Here is a 16,018-nt window from a genome sequence, read left to right as displayed (position 1 = left end):
GGCCCATTTGTGTTTTTTAATACTGTGCTTCCGCTGTCATTTGCCCCAGCACATGGTCTGTGGAATCAGAATGTCCTCTGTGGCCTGCAGTGGGTACTCCCAGGGAGCCAGGCAGTGCTTCATACACAGCAGGAGCTTAACTACTGCTTTGTTCATTGGCTGGACATTGTATGGATAATTTTTTTATTTTATTTTATTTATTTGGTTGCTGCTGGGAGCCAGCACAGGAGATCCCACCCATGACAAGGTCATGTGGAAGAGCCTGACAAGGCAAGGCGGATCAGGTCTCAAGGGGTCCCCTGGATCTGCTTGAGCATCTACCCCGAAACCAAAATTTGTTTACTGTCTGCTATACTATACTCTTCTGACATTAACAGGGGGCTATCCCCAACCATCTTTCTTTGGAAAATTAGCTTAGAGCTCCAGTTAATAGTCTCCTGCATATAAAAGGAGTGTCTCAGCTCAAACCCCTCTAATGGCTCTCTAACTTGCCTGACAGGTTTACCCGGACTTTTACAACTACGTATGTGATTGTTCACAGCCTCCCAACCATGAGAGGCACGGGAAGCTTAAAACATCTTAAAGATATAGAGCCTTGTAAAGAGCTAAGAATTATATTGGTGAAGGGTTTCATTGTTGAGTTAATGATTGCTGCCAGGCCTCCATATCCTTTATCTTTTAGACACCTGGGAGGATATTAATCAATGTAATTGGGATGCAGAAATAAGAATATAGTAATTGTGATGTTAGCAATTCTAGATTTTTGAGTTAATGAATTTTCTCTTTGTTATAAATCACTGTACTCCTCTTTCTTTGTTGTAAATCGTTGTATCCTTGCTATGTAAGAATGTAACTTTATTTAGTGCTTTCTGAGAGTGGCACCAGACTTTGGAAAGAACAACACTTTTAGGGCAAACAAGTTTTCTGGTTGACGGACCCTTATCAGAAAAGGGTCATAAAATGCTAATAGGCCTCCTGGCCAGAAGATGATGTAAATCACCGAAGACCTGTGTATACAGATAGGTATGCAGAGAGAAAGCCTGGTGTCCATAAGAGTCAGAGCTGCTGACCCTGCATGACTCTGTCTCTTACATTTATCTCTATATACAACCCAAAGTTTAAAAGCTTCCCTGAAAAATAAAGTGACGGACCAGTTCCATGAAAGCCTGGTTCCCCCAATTCTTTCTTTCCCTCAATTCTTTCTTTCTTTCTCTCTTTCTTTTTCAGGCTGATCCCTTGGCGCACAGGGGCCCTCCATCTTCACTTATCTGGCTGGACCTCTAAGACCTGAACGGGAAGGTGCTCCGCATCTTCACTCCCTCGGGAGACTGGGAAGGTGCCTGCGGCCTACGTGAACGGTACAAGTCCCTTGTCTTGGGGCTTTATCGGCTTTCTGTGTAAACCAAAGAATGTCAGCCTCTTTCTCGCCTCTATTTTCTTAACTATAACATTCTTTTCTTATCTCTCTATATCTCTAAATAAATCTCAGTCGCCAACGCCGTCATGCTTCAGATACCCTGGATCCAACCAGGGCTGGACCCCGGTAGGCTGCGTTGAGTCTTAGTTGTGGCATGTGGGATCTTTTGTTGTGGTGCATGGGCTTCATTTCCAGCGGCATGTGGGATCTTAGTTGCTGGACCAGGGATTGAATTCAGGTATTCTGCATTGCAAGATGGATTCTTAACCACTAGACAGTCAGGGAACTCCTGAATTCCAGTATTTTAAATGGAAATTTTGACTATACTTCACTTTTGCTTTCTGCATGCATTTTGCAACTGCATTCCCTGACTATGAGTTGACTCCATTATAGAAGACTATGGCCATGTGGCCCCTTTCATAAAATAAAGAACAAAACCTGGCAACTGAAAGGTCTGTAAAGCCTCTGAAGACCATTGGTAAGTAAATGCTGGTGTCAAGTGCCTCAGACATCAAACATACTGAAAAGTGTCCCAGGTTCATTTTCAATTTGAATAATTCAATATGTTTCCATTTGTTTCAATAAGTTGAAATAAGTTTCCATTTAAACAATTCAACATGAAGCTTTCTTGCTTCCAACTCAAAACCCATGTCAGCCCAGCACCATACACAGAAAAGAACATAAATCCAACTCCATAAAGCGCTGAGGAGTAATAACTAATGTTTTCATTCTGTCTTTTTTTTTTTAATGAGGCTACAGAAGAGGTGGAGGGTGCACAGTCACAAACACATTCAGATTTCCTACCACTCTCTGTAGCTATCGTTCATCTTGAAGGTTCTGTAGTCACTCCAAACTCCTTCCCTTTCTGCTCAGACTTTTCCCTCTTCCTCCTCAGTCACCCATCCTGCCCCCAGTCTTCTTTCTTCCATGCATCTCATGACATTTGTAGATCAGTGATGACTAAGGTAGATCAATGAAGCTTTTCTAGTTGGTGGTGTTTTTTGTTTTTTTTTGTTTTGATTTGTTTTGTTTTTGACAACAACCCTGCTTCCACACTGGGCACGATAAAGGGGAAGAAGAGGGAAGGAGAATTTTCCTCTCCCTCAGGCACAGGCCAGGCTCCTCCATTGCTGGTTGTTGTTTAGTCACTCAGTCATGTCTTTTTGCAACCCCATGGACTATAGCCCACCAGGCTCCTCTGTCCATGGGTTTCCCAGGCAAGAATATGGAGTGGGTTGCCATTTCCTTCTCCGATAATTATCTTTTTAAGACATTATCACAGAGTTCAACAAAGACATACAAGATGATAATGATAATCATTATTATACTCCAGAATATAGCATCCTAGAAGTCCCTGGACCCATAGGATCTCTTCTGCTCCTTAAATAAATCCGCCCAATTCAAGATCTATGCAATTCAGGACATGTAAAAGGCCAGCAGTAGGCAATGGTTAGTATCTCTGCTGTTCATCTCAATTGCTGTGACCCCTATAATTTGATACTGCTTCTTCTCACGAAACTCCTGACTCAGCTGCTCAGCTGCCCACAATTGCCTTGGATCTTCTTCCCATCCTTTTGCATATATCCTCCGATTTGTACCCCAACACTTTCTCCCAGATGTGGTCTATGGACTATTCTCCAGGAAGAAGCTAGCTTGACCAATCACACACCCACAGGAGAGAAGGATCTGAGGGGCATGAGCAAGTGGCTATCCCCCAAGCTTAAGTGACCCCTGGGATCTGGGGACCCTAGAATCTGCTGTTCCAGTGTGAACAGGGCTAGGAGACAACTGACAGCTCACCAGGAGTCCAGACTCCTCTCCAGCAGGAGTTAAACAGCGTGTGTTTATTGATGGCCTACAAGTGCCCTTTGGCTGGGAGAGGAAAAGTACAGAGTAGGGAAGAGACCCTTTTACATTTTCTTTCCTAACTTTCAGAAAAGAAATTTAGACTGCCTTTAAGTAATAGCACAGTAATAGTTCTATATTAAATTTATACTTTAAGCACAGAGTGGGGCAATTGAAAAATCAGACTCCATGCAATGTTACCTTTTGGGGTCTCTGACCAGGCCCTCTTCCAGTTCCCCCTTTCCTGGGCTCAGCTAGACTTTCAGCTTGCTCCCCACAGTCTTGTGGAAGAGTCTGGCTTGAAGGCTCAAGGGAGCCCAGCAAGGTGCCTGGTTCCTAAGTGCTCAGCTGCCTGAGCCCTCCCTCCAGTCTTTGCCATAGGGAGCATCAGGACTCAGAACTTAAATGATACTGTTTCTAAAAGTGAGGAATGTGTAAATAAGCTAAAATAGATGTCTAATAATGTGTTTTTGTAAATCAAACATCATTCTGCAGGCAAAGCTGCTTCCACTGCCTGATTGTTAGGATGGCATGGACTCTGGGTGATTTTCCCACTCAGCAATGGGCTTGGTTTGCATCATCTACTCTTGCTCCTGCCCACACCCCTTTGTGACCAGATGGCTAGAGGTAAAGTTTAACATGTAGTGGGAAAGTTTTTCCTCTGTATTTGAATGTAGCCCAGGCCTGGCCTCCTTGGAGAACTTGCCAGTGGCTTAGGGCTGTTCAGTATACCTTCACAGAGAGGCCTCTTTCTTCTCCTCTGAGCCCCTGCTATCTTTCCTTCCTTTTTGGAAGATGGGTCTGGGCCAAGGAAGGGTCTAGAAATGTGGTCATCACTGATTATGGGAGAGTGAAGATGAGTCACCGGGGGAAAACCAGGAAAACCGAATCTTAATGTGACAGTAACACCACCACACATCTACATAGCACTTGAAGGTGACCAGCACTGGGACATGCCGTGTCGTCTTTTGGAAACTACCCAACATCTCTATCTGTTCTTGTCTGGTCTGTGAGCTGAGATATTATTTAACAGCCTTGCTCTTAAAGCAGCTGTTAGAAATCATTTTCAAATAAATAAAGTTATATTTTTTAAAAATACAAGTAATGTTAAAAAAAAAAAAAGAAATCATTTTCAAAACAAATATAGACCATGCACAAACTCTTATATCATCTCCAGACTAGGAACCACTCTGCAGAGAATCATGTGGCATCACCCATTGTGCTAATTCCCAAAGCAGAAGTTGGGCTGTAAGAGGGGTGAGAACAGCCGTGGCAACTAGGAATATATCCAGAAGTTCTCCAGCTCCCTACGACTCAGTCGAGCAGGGTTCTCAGCTTTGGAAGTTCTTTTTCCAACCTGCAGAAGAAAAGAAGAATTTCAGACTCTCCCACTAAGAGATCCTTGTAACAGCCCTGTGGGCTATGGATGATTATCCCCATTCATCATTCATAGCAAAAGGAAGCTCAGCCAGGTAAGGGAAATAACTCAAGGTCAACAACCAGTAAGAAGTAAGAGGCTTGAATCCAATTCTTCTGGCTCCATTCCTAGCGCTTTTTAACGACACCATGCTTCTTCATGACCCACTTTGCCTTGGCCCACACAGTGTCCTCTACAAACCTTGACTGTCCAGCTGGCTTTAATGTGAGGCCGCAGCTCAAGTGCCAGAAATTCCAGCAGGCACCCATCCACACTCTCCCTTGTGACCCGTGGCAACATCTTTATCAGGCCACAGGTAAAAGCTCAGGTGTTACATGAGGCTGATGAGCGGGGTGCTTTTCATGCCTTAAATTCTCTGGGTATAAATAGGGAGTGTAATTATACTACCTCGTAGCTTTCTGTGAAGATTAGATGAGATAGTGTACATGAAGCCGCTGGCAGGCTACCACTGATATAGTGCCTACTTTCCATTCCCTAAAAGGCTTGATGAGAATCAATCCAGCCACCAGGCTCAATGGTCACCATTGTGCAGTGTCCATCCCAGCAGCAGCTGACGATTATATGTGTCCTGGAGTGATGCCCTATTACTTGCTAACTTGGGGAAATCATTATGATTCATTTATCCTCCCTTCTCTGCTCCCCAATTCCCAACACACACATATCCATGGAAGAGAGAGAGGTCCAATGTGTGGCCCACAGCCGGGAAACCAGTCTGGGGACATCCCTAGTTTAAAACTCAGTCTTGGGGACTTCCCTGGTGGTCCAGTGGCTAAGACTCCACATTCCCAATGCAGCAGGCTGGAGTTTGAATCTTGGTCAGGGAACTAGATCCCACATGCCACAACTAAGAGTTCATATGCTGCAACTAAAGATATCACATGCAGCAGCGAAGATTGAAGATCCCACATGCCGTAAATCAGACCTGGAGCAGCCAAACAAATAAACAAATAGTGGGGAAAGATCTCCCCAAAAGGAGTCAAATCCACAAAATATGATAAGATCTTGAGTTAGACCATAGTTCTTCTTGAACCTCCACCTCCTCATTTCTAACATGAAGATTCACATTAGAAGATCCCCAATGCTGCTGCTGCTGCTGCTGCTAAGTCACTTCAGTCGTGTCCGACTCTGTGTGACCTCATAGACAGCAGCCCACCAGGCTCCCCCATCCCTGGGATTCTCCAGGCAAGAACACTGGAGTGGGTTGCCATTTCCTTCTCCAGTGCATGAAAGTGAAAAGTGAAAAGTGAAAGTGAAGTAGCTCAGTCATGTCCAACCCACAGCGACCCCATGGACTGCAGCCTTCCAGGCTCCTCCGTCCATGGGATTTTCCAGCAAGAGTACTGGAGTGGGATGCTATTGCCTTCTCTGAGAAGATCCCTGAAATCCCTCCAACTCTGAGATACTATGGATGACTTTTCTCACGTGTGATTTCAGGGCTCTGCTGTGAGCACTAAACCCATTCAGAAAGAATTCCAGAATCTTACCTCTTCATAGATAGTTTTACTGAAGGACGGGCTTCGTTTTGTCTTCTTGGATCCAGTCTGAAATTTCAGAGGGGAAAGAGTGCTTAACTTCAAGTTAAGAAATGTCTTACTTTTAACTGATGTGAGAAGTCCCAAAGGAGACCCAGAACCCAGAAAGTCCCTGAAGTTTTCTCACCCAGAATTGTCTAGAATTTTCTACCCTGGGAGTAAACAATGGTGCTCATGGTTTCCAAAGAAGGCACAAGACACACTTGCCTATGATATGATATTTCTGAACCAAAGTCAATCACCCTCACATACCCCTGAAATCCACACATACTCATATTCCCAGCACCCACACAGACACACACCCTTCAGACCAGTCTAATTCAAATACTGACTCAAACTTTGTATCTTTTCAACACATAACATACATACACACGGTTCATGTAAACAATTCTGCCACACACTTAAGTACCAGTCTTAGCGCATACTCTGAACACAGAGAAACACTGGAGACATGGGAACTCAGCAGCTTTCTTGGCAGTATACGGAGCTTTCAAAACCTAATACCAAAGCATATGATCATGATGTCTGTGACTGTATGTTCATAAACTACAGTGTATAATTTAAATATGGGCTTCCCTCATGGCTCAGCAGTGAAGAACCCACTTGCCAATGCAGGAGATGACGATTTGATCCCTGGAATGGGAAGATCCCCTGGAGAAGGAAATGGCAACCCACTCCAGTATTCTTGCCTGAAAAGTCCCACGGACAGATGAGCCTGGTGGGCTACAGTTCTTGGGGTCACAAAAGAGTCAGGCATGATTTAACAAGAAAACAACAACAACATAATTTAAATATAAATATCTCTCATGAAATCTGGGCTTCCCAGGTGCCACTGGTGGTAGAGAACCTGCCAATACAGGAGACGTTAGAGATGCAGGTTCAATCCCTGGGTCGAGAAGATCCCTTGAAGGAGGGCATGGCAACCCACTCCAGTATTCTTGCCTGGAGAATCCCATGGTCAGAGGACCCTGTAGTCCATAGGGTCACAGAGTCAGACAGGCCTGAAACAACTTAGTACACATGCATGGTAGAATCCAAGTTGTCTTAAAGACTTATTAGAACGGGAGTGAATGAAAAATCTAAAGAACTTCCAAAACCCTCTCTTCCATTTGACACAAACATAGGAGCCTTGGCCCATATAAGTGCAACACTCCCACAGTTTGGCAGATTCCCAACTTCCACATTATAGTGGCAAGGTTTTGGCTTCATACTGTGGCTCCAGCCTTGGACTTAACATTCTTCCCATCCCCTTTCTTCCAAGGTAGAAATATGACCAGGGGCATTAAGATGCCCTACTTTATGGTTCCACGCACAGTAACAGCCATGAGCTCAGCTTGGAGCGGGTTTCAGGGGGACTGTGATGGGTTACCTCAGTCTAGAGACCACCAGCAGCAGGTGACTGGCCAGAACCTTCGTCTGAAAGTCAACACTGTGTCTCTCTTGGCCCAGTCTACTCCTCGAGCTGTAGATTATATGCCCCTGCCTTGAAAACCTCTCCAGGATCTCTCAGCATAGCCTCAGCTGGCCTAATGAGGACTCCTTGGTCCTTCTGAACAAAGCACCTCCTCTCTGTCTTTGATGATCTGCTGCCTCTCACAGAAACTCACAGAGAATCCAACTCTCCTCCTAATCTCAGAGCTGTTCTTTTTCTCCAAACAGAACCAGAAAGGCATTTCTAGTTGATCCATTAACATTTAAACAGTCATTTCACACAAGCTGCTCAGATACACACAGTGGAAAACAACTCACTTAGAAGTACACCCACACAGACACACAACACACCGTCTGCAAACACACACCTGCATATGCATGCAGCCCATGGAGAAGACTTACCTTGCAGGGAGTCTGTACCAATGAATACAGTGTATTTGCATTATCTTGTGACGTGGAAGCAGAAGCCTAAAGAGAACAGAAACAAAGCCATTTCAGAAGCAACAGCCAGCACAATCCTAGGGAGGCAGGCATCTATCTCCTCCATTCCTCGCCCTCAATCTTCCCCAGATGGAAGCTCGAGATGTTAGTGAAAAGAACCCCAGACTATTTGGGAGGTCAGACAACCTGAATGCTAGTCCTGCTTTGCCATTAAAGATAGCTGCTAGTTGCTGAGTGCTTATTCTGTCTGCGCATCCTCCCCTAACCCTTATAACAAGCCTACAAAATAAGAATGCTCAAAATTCACCCCATTCTACAGATGATACTCCAAAAGGGTAAATAACCCAATCAGACAGTGTGCTCACTGTAGAAGCAGAATTTAAACCTCAAACTCTCCAAGCTTCTCTCTTCCACACCTCAGTAGCTCCCTTTGACATCACACCTTCCCTCTCTGGACCTGACCCAGGTGTTCTCAAAGGCAGGTAACCACCCTCTTTTTGCTCAGAGGAGAAAGCTCATTCTCACCAGCATCTCAGTCTGAGAGGAGCTCTTCTCTTGCATTTATTTAAATTCCTCTTGTTATAATTCAGAGTGGCTGAAGCCAGAAGTTGTCCTTACATCTCTCTTTGACACACTCTGACCCAGCAAATCACATCATCTTAAGGGGAACAAGAGAAAGCAACACCCAGCTTGGGAATTCCAGAATGGCTCTGAGTGGTTGGGTGCCTCCCTCCCTCCTTTCCTCTTTCTTTTCCATTTCTATCTTTCTCCCCTTGGATTGCCTCTCCTTGTCCTCTTCCCCTTCCCTTTCTTCTCTTCCTTCTTTTCTTAATCTTCCTCGGAAGCTTATCACCATTCCCTAAGAGTTTTCTTTGCCCTGCAGCCTAGCCACAAAGCTAAAGAGTTTGCTGCTTGAAGTCTTAGTGTAAAAAAAAAAGTCATTTTTATCAGAAATTTTCATCACTGGCCACCAGGAGGCAGCATTTCTTTTGAAAAAGATGCCCCAATCTGGGTTATCAATAGTCACTCTAGCAGTCAATTTTAGAAGTTGCTTCTCTAGTCTGTGAACGAAGTCCTACAATCCCAAAATGTTGAAGATGAAGTAGGTAGAGGTAGAGAGAAGACTCGAAAGTCATTTGGCTCAGCTTTGTCACAGCAGAGCTATGTGGCCTTGAGCACATTTAGTTAGACTTTGAGTCTGTTTCCTCATCTACGAAATGAGGTTCCTATTAGAGCTATTTCATGAGGTTGTTTTGTGAGATTCAGTAAGAAAATGGCATGTTACGTGCTTAGTAACTGTTATTATTAAGTCGTAATTAGATAAAAGAACAACACAGATGCATTCTCTCCTAAAAACAGGTATAGTTAAGGGCAAGAATGAAAAGTACAAAGTCCCCAAGTACGGGGAGCATCAGGAAGAGAAAACAGAAGTTGAGCCCCTTGAGAAGTTTCCTCCTCCCACTGGACCAGCCTTGCTACCAAGCATGGAAGAGAAAAGAATGTCTGTGTCCGACTTTCCAGTCCTGTTCAGCTGTCAAGACATTCCAGAACCGCACTCATCTATACAAACAATGAAACACAACTGAGGCCAAACTGTCTTCCAGACTCCAGGAGCACCAAGGTCTTACTCTGCCATTCAAGGGTGTGAGTTTCTAGGGTGGCATTAGGAAACCCTAATGGCATGGAATGGATTCTAAAAACCAGAGTGGTACCTGGGACTGGATCGTGGAGTAGATGGTATTCCCTTCTCCAGGGGGTTTCTGCTCCTGCACAAAAGATGGTAAAGAGACATATGGTGACGTGAGCAGACAGCTGTGTCTGTCTGGACTTGAATTGACTAGGGAGAAACAGGATAAGAAATGGGGCTCCGGGGAGCATGGGAAGGAAGTGGTCCTTGCACATCTCAGGATGGGGACAGATACTCACCATGCAGCAGTTAGTGTCAGGAGTGAGAAACCACCCAGATGTGAAAGAATCACACCAAATGACCCTGCCCAAGGGAGTCTCCTGTAACTTGCTTTACTTTGGTAACTTAGAAACTTGCCTTTGCTGACATTCTGATTATATTTGCAGTGTAATTATTGACAATGGGCTGAGCTTTGGGTGGGGCTCTAATCTGAGCCTTACCTATTAAGAAGGGGCTTCCCTGGTGGCTCAGACGATAAATAATCTGCCTACAATGCAGGAGACCCGGGTTCGAACCCTGGGTCAGGAAGATCCCCAATAGAAGAAAATGGCAACCCACTCCAAAGGACACAAATTTGGGGACCCTAATTGTTCCAAATCCCCCTCTCTAGACCCAGCTTTGGTGGCCGGCTTGCCCTTGGCCTCAGTCCAGCCCCATGCAGCTGTGGTGCTGAGTGGAGCCCTGGCGAAGACCCAGGGCAGGGAGCACACTGCCTCCCGGCTCCCATCTTCAGCCCTGCCCCACAGGAGACTGGGGCTTGTGGCATTTCATGATCCCTGAGTACACACTGCCAGTTCTGGCCCGGGGAGAGCCCATGGAGCCTGTTACAGTCGACTAGACAAGGAACAAGCTGAGCTCCCCAGAAGCAGGACAGCACTGAGAGAAGCAGGAAACAGCCATCCTCGGAGGCTAGACTCAAGGCATCTGGCAAGAAACAGAAGTTTATGCTTTTCTCTTCTGCCCAGACCTGACTGAAGTATCTCCAGAAAGGTCAAAGCCAGGACCACGTGAAGCTTGAGATATAAGCCTTCAAGCAGAACCCTGGGGACTCTAGGGACAGGCTGTGGAGAGATGGGGCCACAGAAGGAGGAAGACCTGAGTCAGAAGCAGAGTAACAGACTTCAATCCCCAACAGGTCTCTTTGACTCTAAATAGTTACTTTCCCCTGTGTTCTCCTTTTACCTAATTTAAAGTCATCTTTATTCTGCTGGGGAGGAAAGGCTATTTTTACTGAGTATTTGGGCATCAGTGACTGTTGGAAGATGCACTTGCTCCCAGGAACTGTACCAGCATCCAGTAGTGATGGGAGAGATAAAGTCTCCTGCAGTTTTCCATGCCCCATTATTCCAAGGAAAGAGGCCAGGGGAGCTTCTCTAATTTCAAATTCCCTCATTCCAAAGCCTAGACCTTTAGGAAGCTGCTTCTCTGTTCTGTGAGGCCTCACAGGGCCTCACACTTGTCACCAAGAGGAGCCCCACTGCAGTGACTTCCTCCTGAAGTGAAGCATCAGGAATGGGAGTGGGAAGAGGGCCCTTCCTCCCTACACCCATCACCCTTCCCTCCTGGCATTTCAGCTGGGTACTGCCTTTCCCCAGGGCCTGTCCCCACAACCTGCCCTGCTCAGGGGCAGTGCAGCCCCCTGCGGTTTCCTCCTTGACAGCCCTGGACAACAGGTGGAGTTGGCCACAGCCTGCAGATACTGACTGGCCAGAGAGGTTCCCAGGGGAACTAACCTTTGCTCCAACCTGGTTGCTTTTTAGCACCTCAGCCAGACTCAGGCATCTTCTTCCAAAAATACCATGAGCATAGGTCATGGAGCCAGCTATGAAACTGCTGTGCTTTGTCTAGTCAGGCTGGCATCCTTCCCAGCCTGGGCAATGATTAAGGGACCCACAAAAATAAACTCGGATTTGCAAGGACCTATCATGAGTTTGAGTGAACTCTGGGAGTTGGTGATGGACAGGGAGGCCTGGCGTGCTGCGATTCATGGGGTCTCAAAGAGTCAGATACAACTGAGTGACTGAACTGAACTGAACTGGAGAATTTGTGGTCAGACACAAAAAGAAAGCAGGCTGGACTATTCCTGGAGCTTATCTTGGCTGGTGAGACCAGGCAGAAATGAGGATACCAGGGCACCATCCCTTCCCAGGAGGTAAAATTCTGCACCAAGATCCCCTTCTGCTTCTTTTGTCTTCTCTGCCCCCTGATTTTCCTCTTCTCCTCCATGGCCAGAGCTAAGAGGCTAATGGAGAGAGAAGATGCATGGAAAGAACTGAGGACAATTGTCTGGTCCTCACTCTCCCCCTGCCCAGAATGGCCGTCCCCCAAAAAATATCTTTCAGATTTGCTGAGAGAAATCCCAGCCCCTAGCATGTCATACTTGATTCCTCCTGGTTCGCATGGTGTTGACATCTTCATAAACTGTCAGAACTTCTGGGATTGTCCCTGTTAGAGGAGGGAAGCAAAGAAAAGAGCTGCAGAGATCTCCAGAAGATGTTCCACCCAGGCTCCCACTTCCGGCAGCCCCATCTCCATCCCATATGACTTAGACCCTGAGGAAAGTTCTAGAAAGGAGGCAAGTTACTGTTTTTCCCAGGATACCTGAAGAGCACAGTGGCAGCAACCTCGCCTGACATACCCATTCTATCAGGCCAGGCAGACTGCAGGCACATTTGCACGTTGAGGAATGGGCTGTAGGCATCCAGCAGCTACCCCAGAGGGGAAGAACAGAAAGAGGGCCCAGCGGCCACTGCCACCCCTCCACCAACCATACACACACACACACACACACACTGCTCGATTTACTGGGGGCCCAGGCACATGCCACCAGGGATGTCAAATCAGGCGACACATCTAGGGATTCTGCACTTACGTGACTGTTTCCTCTTCCTCCTCCAGACACAGAAGCAGGTGAGGGTGCCCAGGAACAGTGCCACAAGGAGAATCACGATGCTCACCAAAATGAACAGAAAGGTGAAACCTGAGGGAGATGGAAGACATGAGCCTTGAGTGCTAAGCCCTCTCTCTTCTCCCTTCCCATCCGTCTGCTGTGGAATCTGTTTCAGAACCACACTCCCCTCTCAGGTGGCTGGTCTCCTCCCTCCCTGTGAATTCACCATCAAAGTCACCTCCCTGCTCATTTGGGCGACCTCCCTTGAGTGATGCTAAGATCATGAGTATTAGTATCTCACGGACCTAGCTCCATTCTAATTCTATAGACTCCGTGCTCCTGGATAATGTCCTTAACCTCTCTGAGCCTGTTTTCTCACTTAGAGAAAAGAGATAGTGTTATCTACACATGGGGGTTAATTATGACTTTAATATATGTAAAACATCTGGCACGGCAAATGTTACATCCATTCTTTTGTTTTTAACTCAACAAACATTTGTTGGACACCTACTATGTGCCAGGCAAGTCTTCCACTTCACCTTCTGTTATTCCTGCCTTCACTGCTCTTCTTCATTCAAACGTTAACATTTGTGTCACAAATGAAGCCTGATACATAACCCAACCAACATGGGGAGAAGGGAAATGAATTAATGTTCCAGGTGCCAGCTGACTAGGCTCTTTACAAACATAATCTTAATCTTAGCAGCACTCCTGTGAGATACTTATTATTATCATCCCTAGTTTAGTCAAAAGAAAAGCTGAGGTTCAGAGAGGTAAGGAATCAGCTTGGGATCTGAGAGCTGGTGAATGATGAAGCCACGGCTGGCATGAACAAAACTCCAGGGTCCTTGTCACCCCATATTCCTTCAGCTTGTTTCTTTTTTGCGCACGAGTGTTTAGTTTGTTGCTGTGTTTGGTTAGAAGTTCCTTGAGAATGGGGACAGCAGGTTTTTTCCTGTGTCCCCTATGCTGATCCCTATGCTGATGGCACATTAAGTTTTTGTTTATATAATGAAAAATGGTATAAACTTAACTCAGAAAAAAAAAGGAAAAATAAAACTTAACTCAGGATAACTCTTAGAATGAGCATAAGCAAAAAGAGAAAAGAACCAAGAACTCTTCTAAGTACCCCCAAGATGATGCTGATGACCACGTGAGCCAGAGCAGAGTGTACAGCATAGGTTCCTCTCGGGAAACTATATGGCCTGGGCACGTTATCACTCAGAAGGAGGAAGGACGTCTCCATCAGTGTCTCAGAGAAAGAATGCAATGATCAGCACCCACGTCAGGGCAGTGACTCATCAAACAACTAAGCATTCCCGATACGAAGGAGAAACTCACATCTCCCGAAAGGAAGTTCTTTATGGGGATAAAATTCTTCCCTGACCAAGACAGCCGTGGTTGTACAGGGACTGTATGCCTAGAGGCCAAGGCTTACCTGGGGAAGGGCTGCAAAGCTCTGTGGGAGTCAGTCAGGGGATCTCTTATCAAGTCTCCTTTGCAATGAGCCTGGCTGTGGGGCTCCACACCTTCAGCCCCTCTTATACCCCAAAGTGCTCCACTTACCTTGGTGGTCTCTCTGACAGCCCTGCGTTAGCTGGAGGCTGTGGTTTGCCCAACTGACTAGATTGCTGACATTGCAGGTATAGAAGTGCGAACCATTGACATCAACGTTCTCCACCAGTTCTGTGATGTTCTCAGGTATCTGGATCAGATTACTCCCTTTATACCAAGCATAGCTCACATCACCACCTCTGGTGACTAAGCAGGACAGAGTCACTTGACAAACGCCCCCATCCAGGACCTTCCACTTCTCCACCAGGTGGGGCTTCTCAACACGATCTAGAAGCAGAGATTCTGATCAGAAAGATGCTGGAAATACAAGCCCTGCAAGAGTTACAGGGGCAAGATGAGCTGTCCTGAGGACTCACCAAATATAGAAACCTGGAACTTGTGTTCCCAAAATTTCCCAGAGTGATCGGTGACCTCCAGGACGTAGAGGCCACTGTCCTGTGGCTGAGCTGCCTTGATGAGAAGAGTGAAGTCCTTGCTTGTAACATTGAATCTTTGGTTGAAATGATTTAAAATCTGATTCAAAGTTCCCCTTTCTTCAGTCCAACCAGAACCATTCTTCCAAGACAGCATAAAATTATTACTTGAATTTGAGTATGAGGGCATCTTCCATTTAACAGAGTATATATTTGTTTGTAAGCTGGGGGCGTGTAACCACACAGGCTCTCCTGAGATTCCAACCACATCAGCAGCAGAACCTAGGAATTACAGGAAAGAGAACCCATGCTGGAGCTGGAAGGAAGGGTATCAAGCCTCAGCAATGTGGGTTGTTGAATGTGAGCTCCCTTAAACCAAGAGGATGGAAATGCATATGAAGAGCCCGGAGTCTAAGAAAACCTGAAAGTCTATCTCCCTTATCTGCCTCCCCTATCCCATGCTCTGTGCCCTCATCTGAAGAGCCCACAAACCAGTAACAACAATGAAAATCTCTTGAGTGCCTATTATGGGACAGGAAGATTTTAAACACTTGACATATTTTTTACTTTTTCACTTTACAATGACTCAAAAAATGGTCTTAGCCCCATTTTAGAAATGAGGAAACTGAGTTAGAAAGAACTTAAAAGTAATTAGACCAAGTTACACAGAGAAAGATGAATCTAAAATCCAGTCAGTTTGGCTTTAGAGGACAAATCTTTAACCAATATGTTGTAAATATCGTATATGAAGTCTCTCTTTCCCTGTAGTGCTGAGGTAAGCAACAGTGGCCAGCAGTGACTACTGGAAATTCTTTTTATTTTTTCATTTTTAGTTTTAATTGGAGGATAATTGCTTTACAACACTGTGTTGGTTTCTGCCATGTATCAACATGTATCAGTCATAGGTATACTTACATGTCCACTTCCTCTTGAACCTCCCTCCCATCTCCCACCCCATCTCACCTCTCTAAGTTGTTACAGAGCACCGGGGTTGAGCTCTTTGCCTCATACAGCAAATTCCCATAATCTATTTTACATATGGTAACGTACATGTTTTAATGTTACTCTTTTTCAATTCATCTCCCGCTCCGTCCCCCACCGTGTCCATAAGTCTGTTCTCTATGTCTGCATCTCCATTAACACTCTGCAAATAGGTTCATCGGTTTCATGCTTCTAGATTTCATATACATATGTTAATATGTGTTTTTCTCTTTCTGACCTACTTAACTCTGTATAAATAGGCTCTAGGTTCATTAACATTGACTCAGATGTGTTCTTTTTTATGGCTGAGTACAAGCTGGAGTCAAGATTGCCAGGAGAAATATTAATAACCTCAGATATGCAGATGA

At 45.5% G+C, this 16,018-nt stretch overlaps 1 protein-coding gene across 1 annotated transcript; it reads right to left on the bottom strand.

Moving 5' to 3' along the window:
- Window positions 1-4,538: 4,538 nt before the first annotated feature.
- Window positions 4,539-14,859, bottom strand: CD244 (CD244 molecule). The gene is made up of 8 exons (XM_052637967.1): window positions 14,613-14,859; window positions 14,248-14,523; window positions 12,664-12,771; window positions 12,172-12,236; window positions 9,817-9,870; window positions 8,066-8,131; window positions 6,185-6,241; window positions 4,539-4,619 (listed from the first exon to the last, which is right to left on the bottom strand). The coding sequence occupies exons 1-8, from the start codon at window positions 14,857-14,859 to the stop codon at window positions 4,539-4,541; spliced, it is 954 nt and encodes a 317-aa protein (XP_052493927.1).
- Between the last annotated feature and the right edge of the window lie 1,159 nt (window positions 14,860-16,018).

This window comes from Budorcas taxicolor, chromosome 3 (assembly GCF_023091745.1).
Source record: "Budorcas taxicolor isolate Tak-1 chromosome 3, Takin1.1, whole genome shotgun sequence".
NCBI lineage: Eukaryota > Metazoa > Chordata > Mammalia > Artiodactyla > Bovidae > Budorcas > Budorcas taxicolor.
The sequence above is the reverse complement of the archived record's forward strand: the minus strand, read 5'-3'. Positions and strand labels throughout refer to the sequence as shown.

Bases quoted from the DNA above. Each gene is read 5' to 3' on its own strand.
- CD244 (XM_052637967.1), bottom strand. From the start codon at position 14,859: ATGCCCTCATACTCAAATTCAAGTAATAATTTTATGCTGTCTTGGAAG. The intron at 6,242-8,065 runs GTAAGTCTTCTC...CTGAAATTTCAG, and splicing joins TGGTACAGACTCCCTGCAAG to ACTGGATCCAAGAAGACAAA. The intron at 4,620-6,184 runs GTAAGATTCTGG...TTTCTTCTGCAG, and splicing joins GTAAAACTATCTATGAAGAG to GTTGGAAAAAGAACTTCCAA.